The 15,905-nt window shown below is 36.3% G+C and overlaps 1 protein-coding gene across 24 annotated transcripts in view; it reads left to right on the forward strand.

The window, feature by feature from the left end:
* Positions 1-15,905, forward strand: part of LRRFIP2 (LRR binding FLII interacting protein 2) — a 110,182-nt gene that overhangs the window by 38,899 nt on the left and 55,378 nt on the right. For 10 of the 24 annotated variants that reach the window (XM_043885726.1, XM_043885731.1, XM_043885737.1 and 7 more), the window contains exons 3-6: positions 7,497-7,583; positions 8,860-8,910; positions 12,172-12,228; positions 12,323-12,367. In XM_043885726.1, the coding sequence (XP_043741661.1) occupies positions 7,497-7,583; positions 8,860-8,910; positions 12,172-12,228; positions 12,323-12,367 (240 nt within the window). The remainder of the gene's footprint in view (positions 1-7,496; positions 7,584-8,859; positions 8,911-12,171; positions 12,229-12,322; positions 12,368-15,905) is intronic. The other 14 variants (XM_043885751.1, XM_043885730.1, XM_043885741.1 and 11 more) reach the window with 3 other exon arrangements.

Here is a 15,905-nt window from a genome sequence, read left to right on the forward strand (position 1 = left end):
TCATCTTTTCTGTCATCTTGAAAGTTTGAGTTTTGATTCTATGAAGATCATTCTCAAAGCACTGTTCAGTTTTATAAATATTAAGAGCAAAGGTGAGGGTCCCCCCTTTACAAAATTAGTACATTTTGAATCGGGTTGCCAGAGCTTGATCGTTATTTCCCCACTGTCTTCCTTGGAGCAAGATCCTTGAAGAATTACTTACGGTTTATTTAGTAATGTGGTTAAGTAAATCTGAGAAATGCGTTTGTTTTATCCTTTTCTTGGAAATTCATAATGTATATTCCTAAAGATCTGATTTAAAAAAAAATTAGCCTGGTATTTTCTAGACTTAAGAAATCATAAGATTCCCTTTCTTCCATTTTATATATTGAATTTTATGTGTTGGTATTTTATATCTTTTATTATTTAACATAGCATTATATTTTTATGCATTTCTCATTTATTAAAAAAAAATTTTGTTTTTTTTTTGGCCACACCACGTGGCATGTGGAACTTTCTTGACCAGGAATCAAACTCATGCCCCCTGCTTTGGAAACCTGGAGTCTTAACCACTAAACCACCAAAGAAATCCAATTAGAACTTTTTTAATTGAGATGTACTTCACATACAATAAAACTCACCATTTTAAAGAATACAGTTTTAAAAAAAAAAATAAAAAAAAATAAAGTATACAGTTTTTAGTGGTGTTTAGTGTATTCAGAAGGATGAGCAACCGCTGCCCCTTTCTAATTACAGAAAGTCTCGTCTGCACATAAAGAAACACCACACCAGTCAGCAGTCACTGTCCATCTCCCCCTTGCTCCAGCCCCCAGCAGTCAGTCGTCCGCATTCTGGCTTTGGATCTGACTGTTGTGGGCATTTCATATAAGTGGAGTCATGGAGGATGTGGCCTTTTGTGCCTGGCTTCTTTCACTTGGCGTGATGTTTTTAGGGTTCATCCATGCTGTAACCTGTATCAGCACTCCATTCCTTTTTCATAGCTGAATAATACTCCATTCTATGGATGATAACCACCTTTTTTATCCACTCATCAGTTGAACATTTCAGTTGTTTCCATGTTGGAGGCTGTTACGCATGATACTACTGTGAACACTTATGTACAGGCTTTCGTGTGGACACATGTTTCCATTTCCCTAGGTATGTATCTAGAGGTGGATGCTAGGTCTGATGGACTATGTTTAATGTTTTCAGGAGTTCCTAAGACATCTTCAGTAGCAGCTGCAATCATTTTGCTTCTCCACCAGTGGTGTGTTCTGACTTCTCCACATCATTACCAACACTAGTTATTTTCCACTTAAAAAATGTTTTTGTTATAGCCATCCTCATGGGTATGAAATGGTATCTCAGTGTGGTTTTGATTTGCATTTCCCTAATGTATAAGTGGATCCACAAAATTCAAACCCATGTTGTTCTAGGGTCAGCTGTATTTGTCTTTTTATTGCATCTCATGTATGTTTCTTTTCTTAAATTCCAAAACAACACAATACAAAATTCTGATGGTTGAGAAGTCCCTAAGGTAGAAGCATTCAAACTGTAATACATGTTTAGGTCTCATGTTTCCCTTTGCATGGTTCCTAGTTATTAGTTGAGTGATAAAGTGAACATTCAATGAGTTTAGAAGGTTTATAATTTAGCACAATCTAGAGCATTTGTTCCAAGGATATTCAAAGCCCATGTTTTCTTCCACTTGCCCCAAGCATTTAGTGAGAAATAAGATTTAATTCTATGCAAATATATCTTTCTTTTTTGTGTTTTCATTTTCACTGCTCTATGGAGAATAAATTTCTATACCTATTCAATTATAAATTATTTCCTTTAACCAGCTTTTATATGTCCAAAATTTCAAAGCATAATAATCAGAATAATGTTTAGAAACCTGGTCCAGTGCTTACTAGATTTACTGGTAATTTCTGAACCTGAATTTCCAGTTCCTGAATTTTCCTATTAACCTTACTTAAAAGTTTAGGTCATATCAGCCGAAAGGCTATACAGATACTTCAATGATTTAGGCTCCTGAATATTTCTGATTTCATTCACATCTTATGCTGACTTTTAAATTAACTAACCTTTCTTTGTGGTCAAATAAACATAACATGAAATCATTTTGATCATCTTCAAGTGTACAATTCAGTGATGTTAAGTACATTTAAACTGCTGTGCAGTCATGACCACTGGCCATCCTCAGAATTTTTTCAGCATCCTTAGTAAAATTCTGTACCCATTAAAATAACAACTCCCATCCCCTTCTTCCCACACTGGGCATCACTGTTCTACTTTCTATCCCTGTGGTATTTGACTATTTTAGAAACTTGAGATAAGCAGAAGCATTTAATATTTGTCCTTTTGTGTCTGGCTTATTTCACTCAGCAGTGTCTTCAAAATTCATCAAAGTTGTTGCATATAGTCAGAGCTTCCTGCTTTTAAAGGATACATAATATTCCATTGTAAGGAAAATGTAGGTACATTTTCTTTATCCATTCATCTGCTGATAGACATTTGGGTTGTTACACGTTTTGACTCTTATGAGTAATATTGCTGTGAACATTTGGTGTATGTCTGTTTGAGTCTTTACTTTCAGTTCTTTTGTGTGTGTACCCAGAAGTGAAATTATTGGGTCAAGTGGTGATTCTGTGTTTAATTTTTATTAACCAACCTTTGTTTTGAACTTAGTTCAATCCTTGTGGCCCTTTATTGTTTTATCTTTTTTATTTTGTATCTGTGAGAGTGGATTAAAACTCATCTGTGGTAGCTCTTTGACACAATTGTATCCTGAGGGGAAGGTGCTGGTGTTGCTACTTTGAAGTGTGGTTTGTGAACCTATAATTTGACTGTTTAAACATACATCAGTATATCTAGTATTATGGGTAAAAGTCTAGAAAGCGTATTATCTTAGTGATTTTTAAAACAATTTTGAATGAGACTTGAAATTTCTAATCCAGTTCTGAAAATATAAAAAAATACTGTTGTAAACAAACAAACATGAAATTAACATATGATACAGTATTATTTGGGCTTCCCTTATGGCTCAGCTGGTAAAGAATCCACCTGCAGTCCTGGAGACCTGCCTGGGCTGGGAAGATCCCCTGGAGAAGGGAAAGGCTACCCACTCCATTATTCTGGCCTGGAGAATTCCATGGCCTGTATAGTCCATGGGATCGCAAAGAGTTGGACACGACCGAGTGACTTTCACTTCACTTCACAGTATTATTAACTAAAGTACAGGTTTTATTCAAATCTTACAAAATTTTATGCTAGGATCTATTATTTGTTTTCATACCTTATTTAAAATTTCACATTATATTTAGTTGCATTGAGCAGCATTAGCGGAATGCAGCAAATTCTGATAAATGTCTTTTCATTTTTATTCTATTACACATATTTTCTAACTTTATTTGTTATGACTTCTTGTATACACTCATTTAAGTGGACATTTAATTTCCATATACATGGGTTTTTTTAAGCATCTTTGACATTAAGTTCTCGTTTTGATACTAATTTCTCATTTAAAGGCTTTCTTTGCAGTCGTGCTCTGTGTTTTTCTTGTCTTGTAACTTTACTGAGGCTTTCAGTGGCTGAGTCAAAGATCTGTCTTGGTAAATGTCACATTGCACTTGGAAATATGTGGGTTAATTTCAAATGTTTTTGATATTGATTTCTAACAATTCCACAGTGTTAAGAGGTATATATGATTTCATATATATGATATAATATATCATATATATCATATGATATATATATGATATCATAAAGGTATATGATTTAAATACCTTTAGACCAGGAAATTTTTGCACCTTGTTTTATGTCCCTGGATATGTTCCAGTGTCTCCTGGTTTATAATCTATGGGAATTTGAATAGAATTTGTATCCTGCTATTGTCTGAAAATTGTATAAATCCTAATTATGTTGGATTGGTTCACGGTGCTTTTCAGGTCTATTATATCTTTCTACTTTTCTATGTATTTTATTAATTTTTGAGAATTTGATTTTGAAAGTCCAACTAAAAATCCTAATTTACTTAAAATGCTTGTAATATATAGTGGAACTATATGTAATTTTGTTCTATGTTTTCCAAGTCTCCTATAAATGTGTTGTTATACTTTCATAATTTAAAAAAAAAATGTAAAAATGTATCAGTATAAGAATAGAGTACACATCCTGTCTTACCAGATTGGAGTGACCATTGGTTGTTAGCCCCTTGCTATTCCTACCATCAGGAACCTGGAAGCAATGTATAAAAAAGAAACAGATAAAGTAGTTTTGAAACCTCTTTATCTTCTTAAAGCTTGCTCTATTTAATACCATCTCCAAGGGAGGTAACATCCGAGTTTTGCTTAGAGTTGGCTGAGCAGCAAAGAGGAGGGTGTGTTTGTGGCCCTGACACCCGTGGTCTTTCTGTTGTACGGCAGTTAGGTCCCTTCCCTTTTGTTGTGCAAGAGGTTGTACTATTAGAGAATAAATTTCGATTACCTATAATTCTGTTTGGTTAGAGAACTCCCATTTTAGAATAGATGTGCCTGCAGAATTGGCCACAGATATCAGAAGGATTAAATCAGCATTCTTGATATATTTCTAAGGGAGGCTGCAAGTGTAGATGTATTTATTATGTGCTGAAGCATAACTTAGCCTTGAAGTCTTTTTCTGTAAAATACACATTCTGGTAAGAACGTGGTGATCATTCATAGAGGGGAAAAGAAGGTGGAGAGTGTAGGCTTATTTTTAAAGTAACTACTTAATTATTTGGCCGCGCTGGGTCACTTCGTTGCTGAGTGGGCTTTCTCTAGTTGCAGGGAGCTGGTGCTGCTCCTCGTTACGGTGTGAGGGCTTCTCATTGCAGCGGCTTCTCTTGGGGAGCATCAGCTCTAGGCGTGCAGCCTTCAGTACCTGTGGTGCCTGGGTGTAATTTCCCCGCAGCATGTGGAATCTTCCCTGACCAGGGCCTGAACCCGTGTCCCCTGCATTGCCCCGTGAGTTCCTATCCACTGGACCACCAGGGAAGTCTGAGTATAGGTGTTTAAAGATAGAGGCCATTGGAAAATTCATGTGAGAAAACTAAGTGCTCTGGAGATGATGGTGTGAGAGCTTAAGGATGGTAGATTGCAATTCACTTTGCAGGGTTTTTGCTACTAAAACACATATAAAACTGACTAGGAAAATGCCAAAATTGAGATGGTTGAATAACTAGTAATTCTTACACTGTCTATGCTTCTTAGAGGCCTACTGTGACCTTGCCTGGCAAAACCCACTGCCCCTTCCTGCAGGCGTCCTTCCTTTAAGCAGTGTGTTTCTCTCTCTCGGCTAGACTGTGAAGTCTTTAGGCAGAAATGGCATGTCCTATTCTGTATTTTTTGCACTCAGTATAGTGCTTACACACAGGAGATCCTTCTAAACCTTGGCTGAATCTCTTCTTAGTCTGAGAGTGCCTGCAGGCTCAGTTGCTCAGTTGTGTCCAACTCTTTGTGACCCCATGTACGTAGCCCGCCGGGCCCCTCTGTCCGTGGGATTTCCCATGTACCCCAGTATCCTTGCCCCTACTCCAGGGGATCTTCCTGACCCGAGGATGGAACCCGCGTCTCTTCTGTCTCCTGCATTGGCAGGTGGGTTCTTTACCGCTGTGCCCGCTGGGAGGCCCTCCTACTGTGAGACTAGGGCACAAATATTATCACAACAGGAGAAGCGGCAGCTACTGTCCTTATCAGAGGAGGACTCTGAATCAGAGTTACAATCCAGCCAAGAAGCCAGGAAAGCACTCCCAGAGAAACCACAGAGATTTTTTTTAGTTTCATATGGTACATCAAGCTGTTTTGTTGTCTCATTTCCTTGATACACCGGCCCATGGCCTGGAAATCTCTTGTTTGTTTAGCAGACACCGAGGCATGAAAGTTACAGGGTGACAGAAGCATGTAATTTTAATACCATATAATACATTTAACACTGTGTAAGAAGTCACAGTAGGGACATGTGCATAGGGCATTCTCTGTGACAGAGGGCCTGGAGGAACTCTTAATAGAAAGTAGTGTGGTCGCTGAATTGAGAGAGAAGGGAGACTACCTCCTGCCAGCAAACAGTCTTCTGTGAAGAGAGGCTGAACCTCCCAGCCCAGGAGATGGAGTCCAGGAATGGAGGTGGGTGGATGCAGCTGGTGAAGCTGGGGCCAACTGGGGGACAAAAGGCAGAGAACTGACTGGGAGAAACCTTCTCTCTGTTTTTGCTCTTCGTCTCCTGTCTTCTCTTTGTGCTGCTGCTGCTAAGTCGCTTCAGTCGTGTCTGACTCTGTGTGACCCCATAGACGGCAGCCCACCAGTCTTCCCCGTCCCTGGGATTCTCCAGGCAAGAACATTAGAGTGGGCTGCCATTTCCTTCTCCAATGCATGAAAGGAAAAGTGAAAGTGAAGTTGCTCAATCATGTCCGACTCTTAGCAACCCCATGGACTGTAGCCTACCAGGCTCCTCCGTCCGTGGGATTTTCCAGGCAAGAATACTGGAGTGGGTTGCCATTCCTTTCTCCCTCTTTGTGCTGGTCTGTGGAATTTTTGCTTTAACGATGAGTAAGGGGGAGCCCCTAGAGTATTTTACAGAGCAGAGTGATTGATTTGATCAGAAATGTGTTTTGTAAGGCAGACTGGCAGTCATGTAACCACATAGATGATGAATTGTAGAGTCAAGTCTGGAGTCAGGTAGACGGATTTGGAGGCAGTTGCAGTGTCTAAGAGATAGAGTTCTTATTATATGATTTCATTTATATGCTGTGTCCAGAAGAGGCAGATTCATAGAGACAGAAAGTAGACCAGTGGTTGCCAAGGGCTGGGGTTGGGTAATGGGAAATTACGACTAATGGGTACAGGTTTTCCTTTTGGGGTGATGAAAGTATCATTAGATGGTAATGATAATTGTGCGACTTTGTGAATATACTTAAAAACCCACTGAATTGTATGTTTTTAAGTGGTGAATCTGATGGCTTGTCAATTATTATCGCAGAGAGAAAGAGAGGAAGAGTTCCTGAAATAAACAGGAATAGTGAGCATAAAGAAAACGAGATGGGTTAGAGGGAAACTCAACCCAAGAGTTGACAGCTTGGGTTGTCAAGTCAACCCAAGAGTTGGTCAAGAATTGACAGGAGAGTGAATATTGGCGATGCTCACAGTGAAATAGGGGCCAGCCCTGCCATTTCTAATTTGTATAATTAAACTGATGGGGAAAGAAATTCTGGAAAAAGCAAGTTTGGAGAAACCTACAATGGACAGTGTGAAATGTTTTGAGTATGTTATCAAGTCAGACAGTTGTGCATAAAGGCCCAGATTTCAGGAGACTCTGGGACTAGAAAAAGAAGTGAGTTATGGAGGGGGTGAGGGGATGTAAACCGAAGAGGTCGTCAGGCTGCTGGTGGACAACGCCGTGTCCCCACTCTTTTTGACTCTCTATCCTCCAAGCTGGTCTTGAGGGGTGGTGCTGGAACCACTGGTTTTTAAATAAAGCTCAGTCTTTCTGTTGCTTTGCAGGCAGAGGCAAGACTGGCAGCAAAACGGGCAGCCCGGGCTGAAGCAAGAGATATCCGCATGAGAGAACTGGAGCGGCAGCAGAAAGAGGTAATTGGGGAAAATAACCCGGATTTTGTGTTATTTCCCCCCCCCAGATCAGTACGTGGCTAGTTTCCTTCTGAAGTAAACCTGGTTCCTTTTGAAATACTGGGAATAGAGTAACCTGATGTATGTGTTTTAACGAGCCATTCTGTGTCAGCAAGTTAAGTGCAATATTTGTTTGAAATCGTAACAGCAGACACCTATATACCTCTTGTCATAAGTTACTGTTGTGTTATAAGTCCTTGTAATAGCCGAAAAAGGCTTAGAGATGACAGGATTATTTACTGTAGTCCTAAATGTCCTAGAAGTTTTACTGTGTTATGATAAATACATAGTTAAGCTATGTAGCTTAACTACATAGTTAAACTCTGTGAAACAACCTTATAGTTTGTAAACATACTTAATAATGGAGGAAAATATTCATAAAAGAAATGGAAAAAAACCCACAATTGTAGCACTTTTAGGACTCCAGTCTTGTGTTACAAAAACTAGTATCCATATATAGATCAAAAACTACTGGAAAGAAGTAATTACTCTCAGTACTTTGGTTTATCTATGGTGGGATTATGATTGGTTTTACGTTACACTTTTGTATCGCTAATACATTTCCATCTGTTCTAATTATCAGTGAGAAAAGCAAAAAAAAAAAAAGAAAAATTGCTAACTAGACATATAGAAATTGGGCTGCTTTAAAAAGAAAACAAATACTCTTTTTTACTCTTTCCTTCTGACATTGACCTGACTTTGAAAATTCCCATAAAAAACATTTCTGATGTTTTAGTTCATAGGGGGGATAAAGCTGCAGGGCAATATTAAACACTTTATTTTGGGGTTTGTGGTGAATTTTCTGTTAATGAGTTAAAGAGATGTATATAGAGTCCATATTGTCACAGCTCAAAAACAAAGCCAAAAGCAGTTAATGTATTGCTAATTTTTTTTTTTTTACCTCGTAGCTTCAAATATTGAATGCAGTTCTTGGCTTGAGATGAAATGTTACAATACAATGCGTTGTCTTTCATACTCCTAAAATTGTAGTGAACTATAAGAATAGAGTTATTAGGTTTGTTGTTTTTTTGTTTTTTTTTTTTATTAGGTTTGTTTTATTTGTAGTTCTCTTAGCTGCAGACTGAACATATTTAGCTTAGTATGTTGTGTATTTTGAATGTGTAACTTTGAATTAACAATCATTGCCTTGCAGGACAAATGTATGTGACTAATTTAAGACTTTCCATAGCAGACAGTATGTTGGAAACTTGAGTTTGTGAAACTTTTGCATTTGTAGCACTCTCATCATTCCTTTGATCGGAAATGGGGACAGATTCAGAAGTGGCTGGTAGGCCAGAATTGCCTGCCCTGCATGTTGTGATCAGTTGCTGAAATATGCAATCTCAAAGTAAAACATTGACTAATCATTTGCCAAGTAGGAGTGTTTGTCATGTTTGAACCTAAAGGTCAGCGAGTGTCTCTTCTGCCTGTAGTGGACCAAATGTGTGCTTGGAGTCCAGCCATTTTTGTTGTAGTTACAGCCTCACGCTCATCTCATAAATGCTCCTGACCAAGAAAGATTGAGTAAATGAATGTGTTTTCGCTCTGTGGATCTGTTCTTCTGTCCCTAAAATTTGTCCACCCCTCTCCATCCCACCTTCTCCCCTGCCCCTTTCTTCATTTCTCTCTTTTTTAAAAAGCTATATCATCAGGTTCTTCATAGAAAGATGAACCAAATCATTCTTTCATCCCCTCTGAAAATTGCCTTTATTTTGTTAGTTCTCTCAGTTTCCTTTCAAGTCTTACACTGTCACTCCCAAATTTGTTAGCTGCAAGAGCAAATTGCACCCAGTAATGTTTGAGTTACTGTGAGTCATTCCTAAATTTGAGCTTTTTTCAGTGTTGACAAGTGCCCTAGCTGCCTCTGATTGCAGGGGTTCTTAGCTTGGTGTCTGGATAGGCTTGAGGGATGGGGTAAGAACATCTCATGCCAGGTTTTGAGTGTGTGTATGTTTTCATATGAAATGGTCACAGGAATTTTTATCATCAGATTCTCAAAAGGAGTCTGTGATCCCTAAGAGGTTAAGAACCACTGTTTAATTGCTGCTTAACAAGCAACTTTCATAAGCAAATCCCTTCTAGAATAGCATTTTAAGGTATAACTAGAATTTAAATATTTATGATTGTATTTACCTACAAATTTTAAAGCTTCATCATACGTCTCATTGTGATATTTTAGAAAAGAGAGAAAAAAGATGTTTGGTTACTTAAAATTAAGCAAGTCCTCATGTATGTGTTTGTTATTTTGGAGTGGAATCTGTCCTTTCTTGTTATTAAAGCTAGCTTATTTTTTTATTCAAGTGTCTTCTGCATGTAACTGGCTTAATATTACTGATAATGTCTTAAGAATATTTTTGCATGAGTTAAGAGAAATAATTCTTAATTGCAAAAGTGGAAATATTAATTTCTTCTTATAATTATGTATTATAATTCTCAAATTAAATTGCCTAGGATTTTAATATCTTAGGGCAGATCAAAGCATTAAATAAGAAAAACCTATGTTAAAAGTCTAATATTTAATTCTTACATCAAAAGGAGCAGTTTGGGTTAGGGTTTAAAATGCAGGTGTCCAAGTCTTAAATAATAGGTAGGATTTGGACAGGCAGCGAAGGTGGGGTTTAGTTTCAGATAGAATAATTAACATTCCAACCCCTTCTGGCACTTCCTTCAAACTGATTTTTCCTCTTCTTATCCTTGCCTTTCTGGCTGCTTTCTGTCTATAAACTTATAGAAGTTGGCATGTGATCGTCACAGTGTAAAATATGAATTACTAATAAATTTATAATAAATAATGCATAGACAAACAGGTTATCGACTACTAGAAGGAAGAGTCTTCCTATATTAAAAATTTCTCCTAATTTCTCCCAGCCTATATGGGCTTACATTTTATTCTGTAGTTTTCTGAACTCATTAGGTCATTTTTTCCAAATGGTGCTAAAAAGAAAGCTGTGTAAATCTAGAGATACTCCAATACTTACTCTGTTGTTATTTAGAGTAATTTTTATAATAGGCATAATTAAGGATAAATATGAATTCATCTGTCTTTGCTGCATGTTTAATGGGATGTGCTCTTTAGAGACAGGTTTTTAAAAGTGCTCCTGTGTGGTAGGTGGAATGAAAAGAAAGGATAGAATAAAGAGAAGACTGAACATTAGACCTTGTATTGATATGTCACCCTGGTACCCCAAATAACACTAGGAGCGGGCACATGGAATTAACTTAAACTAACAAAGCTAACTAGCCTAGAACTTGTTACCACTTAGTAAGCTGTACCTACCCTGCTGGGCTAACACTCATGCCCCCCAAAGTTTTGTGATACATCACCTGATAATCAAAGAGAGGAAAGAAACTTGCTTGGCTTCTTACAGATTACATGTATCTATTACATAACAAAACTGTGAATCAGTGATGAATTCTTAAAGATCAGAACACCATGTTGAATATTGAATTATTGAATCATCCTGGTACATATAAACAGACTTCTGAACAGATTTGATCAAATGCATCAATGTACACGACAGATGACAACCAGGCGTTTTTTGAAATTGTATTCAAAGATCATGACCAAAACAAAGGATTAAATTGTGGTGTTTCTGTTGAATTACTGTTGCTGGATTCACGATGAATGATCAGGCATAGCCACATCTAATTATTCCATCTGCATGATGATCATGCTGCATTGTCATGGGGTGTTGAAGTTTTGGTGCATTTTGGGGAAAGCGGTGTCGATTAGCTGTGAACCCAGTTGGCCAGTTGTGTGTAGATTCTTAGTCAATGCGAATTGACACTCCAAACTTTGAAATTCTGAAAGATCAGAAGCTTCTTACAGTTGATAAGGTTCTAGGGACTAGTCATTTAATTTCACATGACTTAGTACTTAATGCCACAGTACTAATAGCTGAATATGGAAAAAAATTAGTATTACTTTTAGTTAATTGGATTTTTTTGTGTGTTTTTTTTTCACAATCTTCATAAGGCATAACTTCTGAAGCAACTTTATCACCTCTAAAGTATTTACTCAGTTTCCCCTAATTATAAGTAGTTTTTCATATTAACTGTACACAGTCAGGGGCTATTTCATTTAGTTGTTCTTTACTTTTCCAGTTAGAGTGGTAAAAGAAAAAAAATTTTTGCAATGAGCACAAAATTATAACCCAAACCTCTTTAAAAGAATACATTTTTACCATAAACTACATCTATAATAAACATTTCTTCCTGCCTTGCATAAACTAACATCATAAATAGATCAAAGTCTGCTTTTAATGCTGACCTCAATTTCTGTTGGTTAAGTATACTTACTTATTTTTATGTTGGTATATTGAGCTCTCTTGGTCAATATAGAGTACAATATATAGAGTACATTCTACAAATGGCCAGCATACATACACTTGTTCAAATGAAAACATTGCTAAGATGATTTCTACTTCCCTTGCAACTGAGGGACGTGACTGCCCCAGCTCGGCTCTGAGGAAACTCACCTCTGTGCTCAGTTCTGATAGACAGCCGTCTGCTCAGTGATTAACTGTCCCTGTACTTTCTCCTTCCCCAGGAAGAGTCGGAAAGGGCCAGGCACTCCCACAGACCCAGTCATCATCGTCCTTCTCTGGTTTGTAATGACCTGCAGACTTGCCTCTGATGCTTTTCCTCACCAGCTGCTGCAGTCCCTCACACGCCTTTACTGTTTGTTTTTATCTTATCAGGGAGTTGAGGAGGCACTGTCCATTCGAAGTCTTGGCAGTCACAGGGTTGGTATTTTAAGTTGTTTACACCCTAATAGCAAAGCTATCCCTTTGTCTTTTCTAAAAAAATAAAAAATAAAATATTGGCAAAGTTCTTTTCATTGGAAAGTGATATTTTTCTCTCAAATTATTGCTATAAGTAAATCAATTCTAAAATAATAAATATTTTTGTCTATTAACATGTATATCTACTTTTTTTTCTATAAAAGGACTTTTGATTTTGGAAAATCATCACAAAATAAGATTGATTTTATAAAATAACACCTGCATGGTTCTAACTTTCAGATTTTTCCTACTTTCAGATTTTTTTTAAATAATCATTTTTTTAATAAAATTTATTATTTGGGGGCATGGGTGACTAATTATAGTTTTATTCAGTGGAAAAATTGAACTTCTGATTTTCAAAATGCCTGTCTTACCATATTTATAGAAATGATCATGCTTCAATATTTTGATTAATATTCTGTAGTTTGTCTCAAGTATTTAGTGTACATCATTGTAAATCAAAATAAATGAGAAATTGCTTATTAAAGGCTTGCATATTGTGCCAAAAAAGCTGATCTCTATTCATAATGAATTGTGTTTTAAGTCTTAGAGCAGTGCTTTTAATTTGTACATTGTTAATATAGTATATGTGCTCATATCTAGATTTTTTCATCAGTAAAATTCTATTCTTGTTAAGATCTGTATTTGTTAATATCTCCAGGTCTCGTTTTCTTCCTGTCTTGTATAATGTTCCTATCTTGTATTTTTTTCCTATCTTGAAAATACGCTGTATTAAACAGTGTGTTCTGGTATACTAGTTATTGATATGTTTGCATTCTTAAATAGTCTTTTACTCTGGTTATATTTCTTTTTTTTTTTAATTCACTTACATTCTTAAGACCATATTTTATTTTTTAGATAATTTTCCTTTTGCTAAAATCTGTTGCATATTGGCTGAGTGCAGCTTTTTCCCATAAATTTTGCACATGCATATGCACTAAATTGAATGACAGGCAAGATGATGTTTTCTGAACGTATAGTTGGTCCCAAGAGTGGTTATATTTCTTATTGGTGAATGTAATCTACTGTCTTTTTGAAGTAAATTAGTAAGCTAGTACTTGAATCATAAACATTTTGGTTGATTATAAAAGTTTAGATTTATAAGAATATTAAAAAGCCTTTATAGAAATTAGTGGTTTAAGAATGATTTTAAAGGAAAAGAGCTTTAAGATAATAAATTTGTCATGCTTCTCCCTGGAGAGATTTTGGTGCTTTTTTTCCTCACAGGGAGTTAACAAAAACTTAAAAGTTGAGCTTGGAGGGCTTTGAAAATAATCCCATCTCACCTCTTCTTGAAAAATATATGACTTATTATAATGTTCATAGTGTGAAGTTCACAGTCTTCAAGCTGGTTATTTGTAAATTTGCATGGAAACTTACATATTAGTTTAACCTAATGGTAAAGCCATCCAAGTTCGACCTAATTTGTTTTTAAAACAAATCTGTAAACAAAAAATAAATCTGCAATTAAATAAGGAATTGTTTACTCAGTGTCTACAAAATGAGATTGATTTTCATTTCATGGAAATTACATCATTAAATAAATTTAAGATATAACTGGAACTCAAATAGTATTTTATTTCATTATGGTAGTTATGAAAATTTGCTATTATGTAGCAAAAAGTAAAACTCCTAATATTTTTAAAAAGCAGTCTGTGAACTTCAAGATTAGTAAAATTTTTACCTTGTAGAGACTTCAGTACTACTGTGAGTATACATTTAGAATATTTAAGTTTTTAGACTTTCTTAGAAATGTCTGATTTGAAATGAAAGCTTACTAATAACACAGTATAAAAGAAATATAGTTTAAGTTTTTTTCTTTTTTTCTAACTTGATAATTTTGGGAGTTTTAAATTTTCATCAGATTATTGCTTTTTAGAATAACTTTACCATCTACATTATACCAAAAATGTAGACAACTTGTGTTCTCTGTAAAAATATATGTTATGGCTTAAAACCCTGACCTAAATTTTATTGGGGTTTGCTATATTATTTGGGGGTTTGGTATTTCTTTTCTAGTTATTTTTTTAAACTTATGAGCTGTATATTAAAAAGTCTAAGACTTTTGGACCTTGTATTGGGTACATGAACATCAGCAGTACTTGGATATGAGGAAGATGTGTTTATGGTTTTATGCCACATTCTTCGGACTTTGATCTCTCCTTTTGTCCACTTAACTGCTTTCTTTGAAAAGTGTCCTGCCTGAAGCTATGTGGGGCTAGAGATGGTATCAATGCTATAGACATTCTGTATAAAAATAGAGCAGAGATAGTTCAAGATGGTTCAAGATGGTAGGTTTGGGGAAGGAAGATTAAATCAAAGCCCTGAGTTTAGAATTGAAACAGTGCTTCTTTAAAAAGCAATCTACCTTTAAAAAAAAAAAAATCTGACTGACTGCTTTGTCATGCTTTTATATATTGAAATACAAGAAGACTATAAGGAAGAGATCCGAAATTAGAAAATGAGGTGATCTTGAATCAGAGTGGTAGGGATACATCACAGTTTTCACTGGTGGAGAGCTTTACTGTTGTTTTTTATTAGTTCCTATTTATGTATCAATGGCTTTAGTATAATTTTAATGAATTTAATTTTAACATGCTTGGAATTTTTTATTCTGTCATTTACTCCTACACTGTTTAATTCCGTGGAAGAACCCATCGAAGGATGTTACAGGGACACATTGGAGCCAAGCCCGTACACCAGAAGTGAAGACCTCGTGGCGTGTAGCCCAGGGAAATGTGCAGCGTTAGTACTGCGCATTCACTGTTGACTCACAGCGCCCCGGGGACTTGAGCAATAGGTCCATTCCCACAGAAACAGACACTTGCCGAACTTTTGTTTCTGTAGCCTCCTTTTTAATACTTTTTATAATAGCAAGTCTGGAAATATTTTGTTTAGCTAGAGCCTTTAATATTTTCAGTTCTCCCTTCTTTGATGAATCATTTGTTTTTAAACAACTTAAATACCAACTGTCACATACTGGAGGATCCTTTTTGTTCACTGGGTGTACAACCAGTAGTAGTGATTGGGATGTCCAAGTTGTGGATTTTCCTATCAGATTCAGCAGTTTTTAAAACTGAGGGAATTCCCTGGCGGTCCAGTGGTTAGAACTCCACTCTTCCAATGCTGGGGCCCTGATTCCATCCCTGGTCGAGGAACTAAGATCCTGCAAGCCTCACAGCGCAGCTGAATGAGTAGATAAATATAATAAAACTATCTGCACTCTGCATTATATTTTGGGAAAAGAAAATCAAAATAGATCATTTTCAGTTCAACTTGTTAAATCTTATGCTTTTGCAGAAGATCAGATGTTCCAGAGAGGATGAGAACTAAGACTGATTCCTTCAATGAACTTACCTTTTTGGAGGATGGAATAGTTTATATGCAGGAATGTGTGATTTGAGTAATACATGTTTTGGTCATGGTTTTTGTTTTTTTTTTTTTAAACAAAAAAGATATTTTGTTAGAGAAGTCGCAGGTGAAACTTTCATAGAGAGGG

This window comes from Cervus elaphus, chromosome 24, assembly GCF_910594005.1.
Source record: "Cervus elaphus chromosome 24, mCerEla1.1, whole genome shotgun sequence".
In the NCBI taxonomy this organism is placed as follows: domain Eukaryota; kingdom Metazoa; phylum Chordata; class Mammalia; order Artiodactyla; family Cervidae; genus Cervus; species Cervus elaphus.